The sequence below is a fragment of the Echinops telfairi genome, unplaced genomic scaffold (genome assembly GCF_000313985.2).
Source record: "Echinops telfairi isolate 266 unplaced genomic scaffold, ASM31398v2 ScPeMD7_3533;HRSCAF=4204_0, whole genome shotgun sequence".
NCBI lineage: Eukaryota > Metazoa > Chordata > Mammalia > Afrosoricida > Tenrecidae > Echinops > Echinops telfairi.
The window spans coordinates 31,283,637-31,296,288 of NW_022107431.1; the positions used below are offsets into that span (position 1 = coordinate 31,283,637).

General features: G+C 43.0%; 1 protein-coding gene across 1 annotated transcript in view; it reads right to left on the reverse strand.

Moving 5' to 3' along the window:
• Positions 1–12,652, reverse strand: part of ECT2L (epithelial cell transforming 2 like) — a 79,329-nt gene that overhangs the window by 30,189 nt on the left and 36,488 nt on the right. The window contains exons 9-11 of the mRNA XM_045294591.1: positions 11,443–11,535; positions 9,141–9,323; positions 7,138–7,241 (exon numbers count right to left, since the gene is read on the reverse strand). Of these exons, the coding sequence (XP_045150526.1) occupies positions 7,138–7,241; positions 9,141–9,323; positions 11,443–11,535 (380 nt within the window). The remainder of the gene's footprint in view (positions 1–7,137; positions 7,242–9,140; positions 9,324–11,442; positions 11,536–12,652) is intronic.

The window sequence follows — 12,652 nt, forward strand, 5'->3', positions numbered from 1 at the left end:
CAACATCCAACACCAATTCCTGTTTAAGACACTTGAGAAGATAGGAATGGAAAGAAAATTCCTCAGGACAACACAAGCTATATATGAAAAACCAAAAAAGAAGAAGAAGAAAAAAACCAACAGACAACGTGGTAGTCAATAGAGAGAAGACTAACACAATCCCACTGAAAAAGGGGACCAGACAAGGATGCCCTTGTCCCCACTCATTTAATATCGGGCTGGAGGTTTTAGCTAACAGCATATGGCAAAGAAAAGACATCAAAGGTATTCTTCTGGGGACAGAAGAGGTGAAACTATCATTATGTGCACATGATATGATTTTAAATATGGAAAATCCCAAAAGCTACACAAGGGGAGTACTGGAGGCAATAGAGGAGTTTGGCAGAGTGGTAGGATACAAGATCAACAAACAGAATTCCATGAGACTGTTATACACATGGGATACACAGAAGAAGAGATAAAAAAGGTGGTACCCTTCACAATAGCCAAACACAAATTGAAATATCTAGGGATATACCTGACTAAAAGAACAAAATATCTATACAGAGCACTATTACAAGAAACCAAGAGTGACCTCAACAAATGGAAGAATATCCCATGCTCGTGGCTTGGAAGATTCAATATAGTCAAGATGTCAGTTCTGCCAAAGGCACTAGATAAGTTTAATGCAATCCCGATACAATTACCCTCATCTTTCTTCAAAGAAATGGGAAAAAACTGATTACCAACTTCATATGGAGAGGGAAGAAGCCCAGAATTAGCATAGAACTCCTCAAGAAGGACACAGTGGGAGGGCTTGCTTTACCTGACTTTAGCACATGCTATACAGCCACAGTTGTCAAAACCACGTGGTATTGGTACAATGACAGATACTCAGACCAATGGAAAAGAACTGAAAACCCAGAAAAACAATCATCAGCATACAGACAACTGATCTTTGATAAGAGCCCAAAAAATATCCAATATGAAGCAGATGCCCTCTTGAACAAGTGGTGCTGAGAAAAATGGATATTTACCTGCAGAAAAATGAAGGAAGATCCTTATCTCTCCATGCAAAAAAATAAAATCAAGGTGGATCACAGACCTTGAAGTAAAACTCCAAACTATTAGGGCCATCAATGAGGGAATTGGGACCAACTTGAGAACTTTGGCACAGGTAATACATAGGCTATCAGAAATAGGGAAGGACACAAACACAGAAGAGGCACAAATTGACAAATGAGATATACTGATGATAAAACACCTCTGTACATTGAAAAAATTCACCGAGAGAGTAATAAAAGAGTCCATGGACTGGGAAAACATCTTTAACCATGACACATCAGACAAAGGCCTTGTTACTAAAATCTACAATACTCTGCTAGCTTCCAAAAAGAGAAAAACTAATTGCCCACTGAGGAGGTGGGCAACGTTGCTGAAAAGAAGTTTCACATGGGTAGAAATCCGAATGGCCAACAAACATGAGAAAATGTTCCCGATCTTTAGCCATAAGAGAAATGCAAATTAAAACAATAATGAGGTACCACCTAACACCCTCAAAGATAGCCCAATTAAAAAAATCAGGAAGCAATACTTGTTGGAGGGGCTGTGGGGAGACAGGAACTCTCATCCACTGCTGGTGGACCTCTAAGTATGTACAGCCACTATGGAAATAGATCTGGCGATATCTAAAACAGATGGAAATCAAGTTACCATACGACCCAGCAACCCATACGATCAGAGCACACTGGGCATATACTCAGAAGAGGCAAGAAACAAACCAAGGCCAGACATCTGTGCACCAATGTTCATTGTGGCACAGTTCAGAATTGCAAGGAGTTGGAAACGACCTAAATTTCCAGCTACTGACGAATGGGTTAAAAAGTGTGCTAGATACATACAATGGAGTACTACCCATCTTTAAAAAGCAGAAATGAACGTATGAAGCACATCACTACATGGGAAGAACTGGAGGAAATCATGCTAAGTGAAGTAAGCCAAGCACAAAAGAACAAGCATAACATGAGTCCGCTGAGGTAAGCTATAAAAAGAGATGCGAGAGGGGCATAGGGAAAAAGCTACTATATACAAAAATTCCTGGTGTGAGAACCAGGTAATATGGCAGAGACCAGACCAAATACAGGGATACATATGGTAGACAACTAAAAAGGAGGTAGGGAAAGGAAAAAATAATAATAATAAAAAAAGCAATGGGTAGTGGGGGCACAGGGCACTAACATACCCAAGGGGAGGGAATTGTTTATATTTCCACAGGGAAGGAGGAACCAGACTCCAACCTAGTGCTCCAATATGTGAATGCAACATGCTGGCATGGAGCAGGGAACCAGTGAAGAGGTCTGAGGGGCCGGCCCCTATCCCAACTACTACATGGACACCTGCCCCTCCCCCCAGAAGAATTCATTTCAAAGGACGGCATTGAATCTGCAGCTCTGGGAGAGGGACACACCTGATCAGAGCACACAGAAACAGATGAAGGGGGGAGGAGGAGCAAGTGGAGCACATCCTGGCCCACCAGGCCATGAGGACGATGTTCCCGATTAGAGTAGCCAATCCACAGAAAGGACCACATGGCTGGACCCCCTATGAGACACGATGTCCCTCACTGACCCATAGCCCTACAGGGGACAACACCGGAGACACAGTGTGGGAATTGCGCCTGATCTGACCCCGCCACACTGAGGCAAAACACTAAGGGGGTGCAACAGAATAGCAAGGGAACAGAGCGGCTGAAGGTGGACTTTGGGGTCAGGGCTTGGTGCCCCAAGAGACTAGACTGTAAAACACTCCTAAAGGCCAACAAACAGTCCTTGAACTAACTACAAGCTTTTCTTTCTTGTTGTGTTTTGCTTATTTGTCATTGGTTTGTTGTTGCTGTTGTTTTGTTGTATATTGTTGCTTGGTTTTACTCTGTCGTGTCTCTGTGCATGTTATTATCTCCCCAGGTCTGTTTAAATAAGATAGGCTGGATGAACAATCTGGAGGAGAAAACAACGGGACCAACAGTTCTGGGGGGACATAGGAGAGGGGAAGGTCGGAGGAAAAGGCAGTGGTGTAAACAAACCCAGGGACAAGGGAACAACAAGTGAACCAAATCTGTGGTGAGGAGGGTGTAGGAGGCCTGGTAGGGCATGATCTAAGGTAATGTAACCAAGAGGAATTACTGAAACCCAAATGAAGACTGAGCATGATAGTGGGGCAAGAGGGAAGTCAAGGGAAATGGAGGAAAGAGCTAGGAGGCAAAGGGCATTTATAGAGGTCTAAATAAAGGCATGTACATATGCAAATATATTTATATATAATGGGGAAATGGATCTATGTGCAAATATTTATAGGTTTAGTATTAAGGTAGTGGAGGGGCATTGGCCTCCACTCAAGTACTCCCTCAATGCAAGAATACTTTCTTCTATTAAATTGGCATTCTATGATGCTCACTTTCCCGACATAACTGCTGAAGACAAAGCGGGTGAATAAGCAAATGTGGTGAAGAAAGCTGATGGTGCCCGGCTATCAAAAGCTATAGCATCTGGGCTCTTAAAGGCTTGAAGGCAAACAGGCAGCCATCTAGCTCAGGAGCAGTGAAGCCCACATGGAGGAAGCACACCAGCCTGTGTGATCATGAGGTGCTGAAGGGATCAGTTATCAGGCATCAAAGAACAAAAAATCATATCATTGTGTGCTCTCCTCCATGATATGATCGCTGAAGACAAATGAGTGCATGGGTAAATGTGGCGAGGAGAGCTGATAGTGCCCGGCTATCAAAAGATGTAGCATCTGGAGTCGGAAAGGCTTGAAGGTAAATAGCGGCCATCTAGCTCAGAAGCAACAAATCCCACATGGAAGAAGCATAACAGCCTGTGTGATCATGAGGTGTCGAAGGGATCAGGTATCAGGCATCATCAGGAAAAAAAAATTTATCATCGTGAATGAGGGGGGGAGTATGGAGTGGCGACCCAAAGCCCATTCGTATGCCACTCGACATCCCCTTATGGAGTGGTCTCGGGGAGGAGATGAGCCAGTCAGGGTGCGATGTAGCAATGATGAAAAATACAACTTTCCTCTAGTTCCTAAAGTTTCCTCTTCGCGAGTATCATGATCCCAATTCTACCTTACAGATCTGGCTAGACCAGAGGATGTACACTGGTTCAGATAGGAACTGGAAACACAGGGAATCCAGGGCGGATTATCTCTTTGGGACCAGTGGTGTGAGTGGCGATACTGGGAGGGTAAAGGGAAGGTGGGCTGGAAAGGGGGAACTGATTACAAGGATCTAGATGCGACCTCGTCCCTGGGGGACGGACAACAGAAAAGTGGGTGAAGGGAGACGTCTGACAGTGCAAGATATGACAAAACAATAATTTATAAATTATCAAGGGTTCATGAGGGAGGGGGGAGAAGGGAAGGAGGGGGAAAATGAGGAGCTGATACCAAGGGCTCAAGTTGAAAGCAAATGTTTTGAGAATGATGATGGCAACAAATCTGCAAATGTGCTTGACACACAATGGATGGATGGATGGATTGTGATGAGGTGTACAAGCCCCCAATAAAATGATTATTTTTAAAGGTGGCTACTGAGTTTTGTAAAGCCTTCTTGGCAATATATGCCTGAAAAGACTATTGGTCTTTCTGGAAGTAGACAGCTTCATCTTTTCCCCACAGATTTGCTGGTGGGTTTGAACTGCTGACCTTGTGGTTAGCCACCCAGTGCTAACCCACAGTGCCACGAGTGCCCTTTTGACTAGAGGTAGAGTCAGTCAATAGTCACACCTTCCACTTGTTGCAGACTCTGAGTTCGCAGTTTGTGGTCACAAGACAGGTGAGATGCTATATTTTTGTGGAGGGGCCCTCAAGATCGTCAGAGCCAAAGTGGCCACACCAACTGTGACCAAAGAGGAAACAAGACAGGAAGAATCTTGTCATTATGCATCCTGGGAAAGAGGGCAGACGAGAAAGGCTACTGCAGCAGAATTACTGGAAGAAACACCCTGAATTGGGTTCCCTCTCTAGCTGGAGATTCCATTGAAATGACATCATACAAGAGTATATGGAAATAACTATGTAACAATGTAAGTACACACCAAACCTCCACTGAACAAATTCAATAACTCTTTGGTGTTTTGGGAGACATGGTTCAACCTTTTAAGGCCTCAGGTTTGTCCTGAGCATCCCTGATCAATTTTGATCAGCCAAGCACTCCGGGGACATTACTCATTAGATGTTGGCTAAAAGTACAAACCTCATGACATATGTAACTAGTATCCAGTCACCCACAGGTTGGAGATAAAGAAGCTAGCTATTCATGTAATGGAGTCTGGTAATGTTAAACATGCATGAAATCCTTTGCAATGCAATACCATTGACTAAAACAACATTACAGTCAAGAGTCCCTTTAAAACCCAGAGGGAAGATTGAGGGTGTACTATAATAAAATAACAATAATATCCCTAAAATCGAACCAGGGATTTATAGAAATAAGTTACAAGAATGTATTTTGAGCTCTCACTTGATTGTAGCCCTACTACAAAAACCATTCATTCTTACGCCATGGCCCTGCTTGACCCTTGCCCTCATGAAGACGTCATTGAAGACGAGTGCCCTAGGAAAGCGTGGTGAAGAAACTAGATACTGCTGGTTAACATGGATAAAAGCATCTGGAGTCTTAAAGGCTTATCTCAAAACAAGCAGCCATCTAAGTGAGATGTCTACCTAGAAGAAGCTCAGCAGCCTGTGTAATCCAAAGAGAGCTAACAATAAGATGCAAACTTGGAGAAGGGAATGATACCAGTGTCTAAATCCTAAATATCTAGTTCTTGGAAAACTATGGACGATAGTGGTGGCCCAAAATCCATATGTGGATTCCCTACATGAGATGAGCCTCCAGTGAATCCACAATGCATATGGACTAGGTTCCTCAACAGCCCAAATAATAGACAATTAGCATTGTAACGTACATTGTAGCAACTATACTTAGTCTGGGCTGGAACGTCTTGTAATTTTATCTCCTTATCACCCCAATGTGAAATTATTCCAATTTTTTAAATTGTCTCTACTTTCTCTTCGATTGAGGTAGGTCTCTGTTGGTTTTATATGGTCACTATTGAGGAATACTTGTGTGTTGTCTTCTCTAGTCTTGTAAATATGTCTGCATAGGGAAATTGGGAGCGATGGAATTCAGAGGACAGTGACAGATTGATGATTGCCTGGGGACATGAAATGAGGGGGGGGGGGAATGGGGTATCAACATCAATGTGTAAAAGAAGATAGAAAAGATGCCCAAGTTGATTGTGGTGATGACTGCACAGCCCTTTTTGATATGACTAACTATTTCAATGTATGGTATGTTCATCAGCGTCAAGGGGGAAAGAACCGCCTACGAAGCAGAAGACGACACAGGAGGAAAAGGGTTGGAGACTCTTTCCCAAGGGCAGCCTGTAAGTTAACCTCATCCCTGTTCCTGCCAGCCTCCCAGGCGCTCCAAAATGGACAGCCAGCTGCCATCTCATTTCCTCGGAGCCTTGTGATCAGACTGTCTGTGTGGGGTTTCTAAAGACCTGCCGCTCGGTTCTCAGTTTTCCGATCTGGGCACTGACTTTTCCGGGAAGGTATCTGTTAACGGTTTGATGAAAAGCTTTCTTCACGCTTTCCCCGTGTCCGCTCGCAACCAAGTGACTGATTTGCTTATTTCTGGGTTTGGGTTTCCCTTTTCTCTCTCTCTCAATTCCTCTCTCACCCTGCCCCCTTTGCCCTTCATCTTTTTCAACTTAGCATCATGCTCTTCCCCGCTTCTTTCTATTGTTTTAACTGTTGACTAATGTTCATGTGAAATGGAAAAACACCAACACATCTTTAAGATAAATTACATCTAACTCAAATTAAGCACAAGATTTAAAAAGCAAAAAACCACTCCTTTCACAAGAACTTAGATAATGTGGATGATTTTTCTATTTCTCTAGTTTTCAGACCTAACACATCTTAGCGTGAGTCAAAATCTCACAGTGGCTGTTTTTACAAACGGATGCATATTCTCTGGAAAACTGTTCACCCCAAAGGGATAGACAAATATAAAAGTAATACATGCAGACTCTACACTTTCTTGATTTGCGTGTTGGGGGCGGTGGTCTTCTCTGAGGAAAGACTCACAGGGTTCTCTTCCGACAGCCCCATCAGTCCATCCGCGAGGGCCTGTGTGGTCTCCTGGTGCATCAAGATGTTGACCGTGCTCATTGTGTCAAACATAAACTGCCCTGTCAAAACAAGGCCACACACCCGGTGGTTAATTTATGGAAGAAATGATCGAGAAGAAAGCAACTCGGTCCTCACAGTTGTTTTTAGTGGATCAGAACATAATGAACAGAAATGAAAATTCTATTTCGTCATGAAGATATCCACCATGGTAAAAAATAAAATGGACAGACCAACCAAATGTGCAGCTCTTGGTTACAGAATAGCCCACCATGGAAACTGAGCGGAAATCACCTGGATAGCATTGACCTTGGTCTTTGTGGTGGTTTGTTTGTTTCATGTTTTATTTTTAAAGAATGGATCACTATAGGTGAAGATCCAAAGTTGAGAAGGCAAAATGCTTCCAAAAGACTCTACTGAGATCATTCAACCCTAGGTGTGGAGTATGACTGAGGAAATTAATTCAGTGATATCTAATAGGCCCAGCAAAGGACCATGCAGCTCAACAACAAATTGCTTGTTTAAGATCGAGAATGATCAGGTGGTAGCATTTGAGCCATTTAAGGAAGACGTTCTGTGGTCAGAGAGGTGCTTAACTGGATGTTCAAGGGCAACACGTAGAACCAATTAAAATGGAAAAAGAATACAGCCCTCTAGCTCCGCAGTTCTCAACCTGTGCGTCTGCTACCCCTTCGGGGGTCAGACGACCTTTTCACAGGGGTTGCCCGATTCATAACAGTAGCAAAATTACAGTGATGAAGTAGCAATGAAAATAATTTTATGGTTGGGGAGGGTCACCACCACTTGAGGAACTGTATGAAGGGGGTCACAGCATGAGGAAGGTTGCGAACCACTGCTCTAGCTCATCAAACAGTGCTTCCCAGTTTGCAGAAGGCTATGGAGGGCAGTGAAATCCCAAAATCCATTTACAGAGTACCCCGCCCCCAGCCCCCATGCAGAGACTATGCCTCCATCGAATTCCCTTGGTCCATTGACCAAGGAAGTGGCTAGTCTTATTCCCAGGCAGAATGCGTTGGGAAGTGGATCACTGTAGATAGTTAGGTCAAAATTTAACATCTTGCCATTTGTTTTCCCTTTTGACCTGTTTTTAATACTTGTTTTACTTATGTTATCTTTTAGGTTAAGTTTTTTTAGTGCATTTTATTCTGTTGTAGTTACTGAGTTCTTAAAAAAACTATTTCCTTTATATGAAACTTAGGACAGGCAAATCTACAGAGAGAGCATCTAGATTCATAGTGTAGTAGGGCTGTGACAGGAGAGGTTTGGGGGAAGTGGAGAATTAATAATAATGGATACAAGACTGAAGAACATTGATTATGGTGATGAATATACAACTCTTTAACATGTTGCTACCATTAAATTGTGTGATACATGAATTATATGTCAATACAACTGTGCTAAGAAATAAAAGCAAAAATTTTCCAATGGGAGGAAAAAGTATGATCTGGCATGATATTATTAAAAAAAACATTCAGTGCTTTTTGTTCAAGTGAGTAACTGACTCATCTCTCCCCACCACAGTGTCAATGCTGACTCTTAGAGACCGGGTCACTGGATAGGGTTTTCAAGACGAAATCTTTACAGGTGAAGATAGTCTCATCTTTCTCAAACTGGCTGATGGTTTTGAACCACCAGCCTTGCAGTCAGCAGCCCAACCCTCATCCCCCTCGCCACCAGAGTTCCTTACTGACTCACATAGGAATTCATATAATGGTGACATTTTTTTAAAAAAAGAACTAGCTTCAACATTTTGAACGCAAATACAGTTGTTCTTTGTGGATATTATATTTTAAAGGCAATAGGAAAGACCAAGGGAATTGAGTTTACTGTAGAGGTTAAAACATTAAAATTGACTTGCATCATTTTCTAAACTTGGATTCCCTCCGGATATGAAACACACCTGGCACTTAACCTGCAGCAGAAGTAGCCAGCACTCTTACCTATCATCCTTCCATAGATTCTCCTCTGCAAGTCCATGAAGACGGGACGTAACTGCTTCCTTACCAATTTCAAGGTGTCTTCCAGTGAGTCTGTGAGGCTGGACCAAGTTTGCAGCTTTGATTCAATGAAGTAGATGGAGACAGGAGCCTTTTCCTGATGTAGCCCCAGCCAATCACTAAGAACTAACAATGTTTTCTCCGTCAGTGTTGCAGAGAGAGCACATATGAAATAATTCTTCTTGTTTAAAGTACAACAAAAGTGTAGGTGTACAAGTATTTATATCAGGTTTATTATACTTTCTCAATGGAAGATTTTCTCAATGGAAGAAACACCCACACTGTGCTTTCAGAGGTGAAATTAAAAATTAAAAATGGTCACCCTGAAGAATCTTCTATGTCTGCCTACTCTTGGATAGACAAGATTTGACCTGTATTTGAAACCTCAAATTAAACAGCTGCTGGATTATGCACAGGGAAGCAGCGTAGGCCCCTTAAATAAGAATACACTGTCGCATCTACATTCTGAAAATGAAAATCCCACTCTGTCTGATTAGCCCACCATGCAACCCAAAGTCACCCCTGTGGTAACAACCCGATAGCTTTCTTCTGTGCTGCCAAGCTGCGGTCTGTCTACACTAAGGTGACCAGATTTTAACATTGGTAAAGCGGGACAAAAGCGGGATACCATTGATAAAACTCATATCCTGGCGAAATAGCCACATGGCAGCCAAAAACCGTATACCCTAGCTTGTCGTGCATTCTTTCAAAAAATCAGGACTTTTTAAAAATGCTGCAGGACACGGGGAAAATTGTTAAAAATTGGGACTGTCCTGCCAAAAGCGGGACATCTGGTCACCTTACTCTACACACCTGTCGTGGGTGCTGAAGCACAAACTTCCCCTTGAAAACCAGTTCATCTGAATGATAGTGTGAGATCCCCAGTGGATCCTTGATGGTCAGATAGCCTTATTCTCTTCTCCCTCCCCACCCTTACTGAAAAAAGACAACGGCATTTCAAAGAGTCTGTGGGGAAATGGAACTCAAAGATGATTAAATTTCTCCAAGAACTTTCTTAAGTCCCCTAATTAGTATAAAGTTGTTTCACCTTGTCTTCTACCAGGAGAACGAGAAGATGAGGGTGGATGAGAAGCATGCAGGTAGCAGAGGAGGAAAAAGAAGAAAAGTAGTACTAGATTATAAACGACCGTGGCCATGCCCTGCGGTGCTCTGCTAGACAGACTCCTTTCCCCATGGGGTCAGATATGCTAGCTTCTCAGGATGGTCTTTCATTAGTCATCGGACCCTGGTGTATGGACACTGCTCCATTTTAGAAGACAAATCACAGCTCACCATGGCAACTTCTCAAGCTCCCCTCACTACAGCTCGCCCTTCTGCTTCAAAACTAATCACCAGCAATATTAAGTCCATTCGAGTGTTGTTGTATCTACAGTGGAGTCTTGTCCTTACAAATTCCAAAACCATGCCAACTCTTCCCTCATCTTGAAAGGTGCAGGCATTTAGGATTTGAGAAGCAATCCTTTATACAAGAGAGTCTTCTAAAAGATCATGAAAAACTGGAAGAAAAGATAATGGCATTGGTCCATGAATTTTTTAAAGCCCTCTCATGTACCCACCTTACTCCAAACTGTTTGATAGGAGGCAGGGAGTCTTAAAGGGAAAATAATGAATATTCCTGTAGTGAGCGATTTGGCTCTTCTGTTGGACAACTGATCTTACACAGTGATCCAATATTAAGGAGCCCTGGGCAGACATACTTATTATTAAAACACATTATTGTTTTGTTCAAAGAAGACTTTCAGAGAGAGTTTTGCATTAAGGCTTAAAGAGCTCATAGCAATTGTTTTGGGAGTTCATCTAGTCTCCATGGCTTCAAAAACTCTGGCTTCCAGGGAGAGAATTTGAAATTCTCCATATTTTTCCCCCTTTTGATCGGATTCTTCTATAGAATCTTTGATTAACACAATTCTTAATGTAACCAACTGATATTAAATACAAAGAGCAGATTAGGCACAGAAGATGCATGGGAAGACCAACATTCTCTGGAGATCACGAAGGTAGACCAGTCTACAAGTCTGCGATCTCCGAGGATGGCTGGCTGGAGACTGAGATCAGACAGAGAGGGCCTTTCCCTAGAAGGTAGACTTACAGCCTCCTACATTGTGACAAAATCCATTTGTTCGTAAAGCCATCCACATGCGGTATTTCCATTGTAGCAGTGATTGGTTTCAGGTTGGTGTGTGTTTGGGGGCATGGTAGGCAGTCAGCTCCCACACACACTTACTGTGTTGATAGGAGCCTGTTGCAATCCCAGTGGGGGCGGTAAACAATGTGCCCGTTAGTTGAGACAGCTGAGAAAGAACTTCCACTCCTGCCTCTGCAGAATCGAAAACACTTGCGTTAGTTCACTCCCAGATTTTGCCGGTGAAACTTTACTTGGGAGCATCGAGGAGCAGAGGAAGAAAGGCCACCAGGAGCCTCTTCCTCTACACATGCCTCCACAGAGCAGTCCCCAAAGAGTTTGCAGTTTACCCCGAAATGCTGATACCCATTTATGAGGTCTGAACAACATAGGGGAGAGAAAAGGCAGATGTTTAAATCTGGTGCTTATTTTAAGACTTGGAACTCTCAGCCCAAAGCCAGAGGACAGTCTGTGTATATTTTCTAAACAGCCTTCCTCAAAGGAGAAGCTTTATCTTGAAAGGATAGATTGAAAAACTACAAGGTACAAAATGGAATGTGTTAGTCAAATTTTTGTGTGGCAGTAATTCCACTATCTCTTCAGAGACATGGAATCCTTTCCAATGGGATGAATCTGATCGGCCATGAGTTTTAATTCTTTGTAGCCCGAGAATCAGGAATTACTCCGAATACTTTCCATTGCTGCTCAGAACAAGAGGGCAATAGCTGGAGGGGTGGGAAATCTCTCATTTTCTGGATCCCATGTTTGGAGGGGGATTTATCTTGTCCAATGTGGGTGTACACACTCTTTTTGTTCTGAGGCATGTTTTGAGGGTTCATTCCATAGAACCCTCTCCCACTTTGACAAATAGTAGCAGAGACCCATTATATAGAGTTCACTGCCATCGAATCAATGCTGACTCATAGTGTCCCCTGTGCGTTCCTGAGACTGTAACTCTACAGGAGTAGAAAACTCTATCAGAGTAGTGTGTGGCTGCTAATTTTCTGCCTCAACTCATGAGCTACACTACCTGTGGGACTGCCAACCTGCAGATCGTATTGCTGGAGCTTGAGGTTCCTTTGAGACCTGCTTTCGCCATGCTGCTGGTGTACACATCACTTGAGCTTGGGACTGTCATATGCCATGTTCTTACTGATTGTTGGTGACTCATCCTGCTGTTTGCTGCCTGTGGCTGGACTGCCTGCATTGCGCTATGAAACACTCAGCTGTCTGTTTCCTTGACCTTGGACCCATGGCCCTCGTGAGTTGAAGGACTTCCAGTATATTAACTGTTCCATGAAAGTGACTTGAA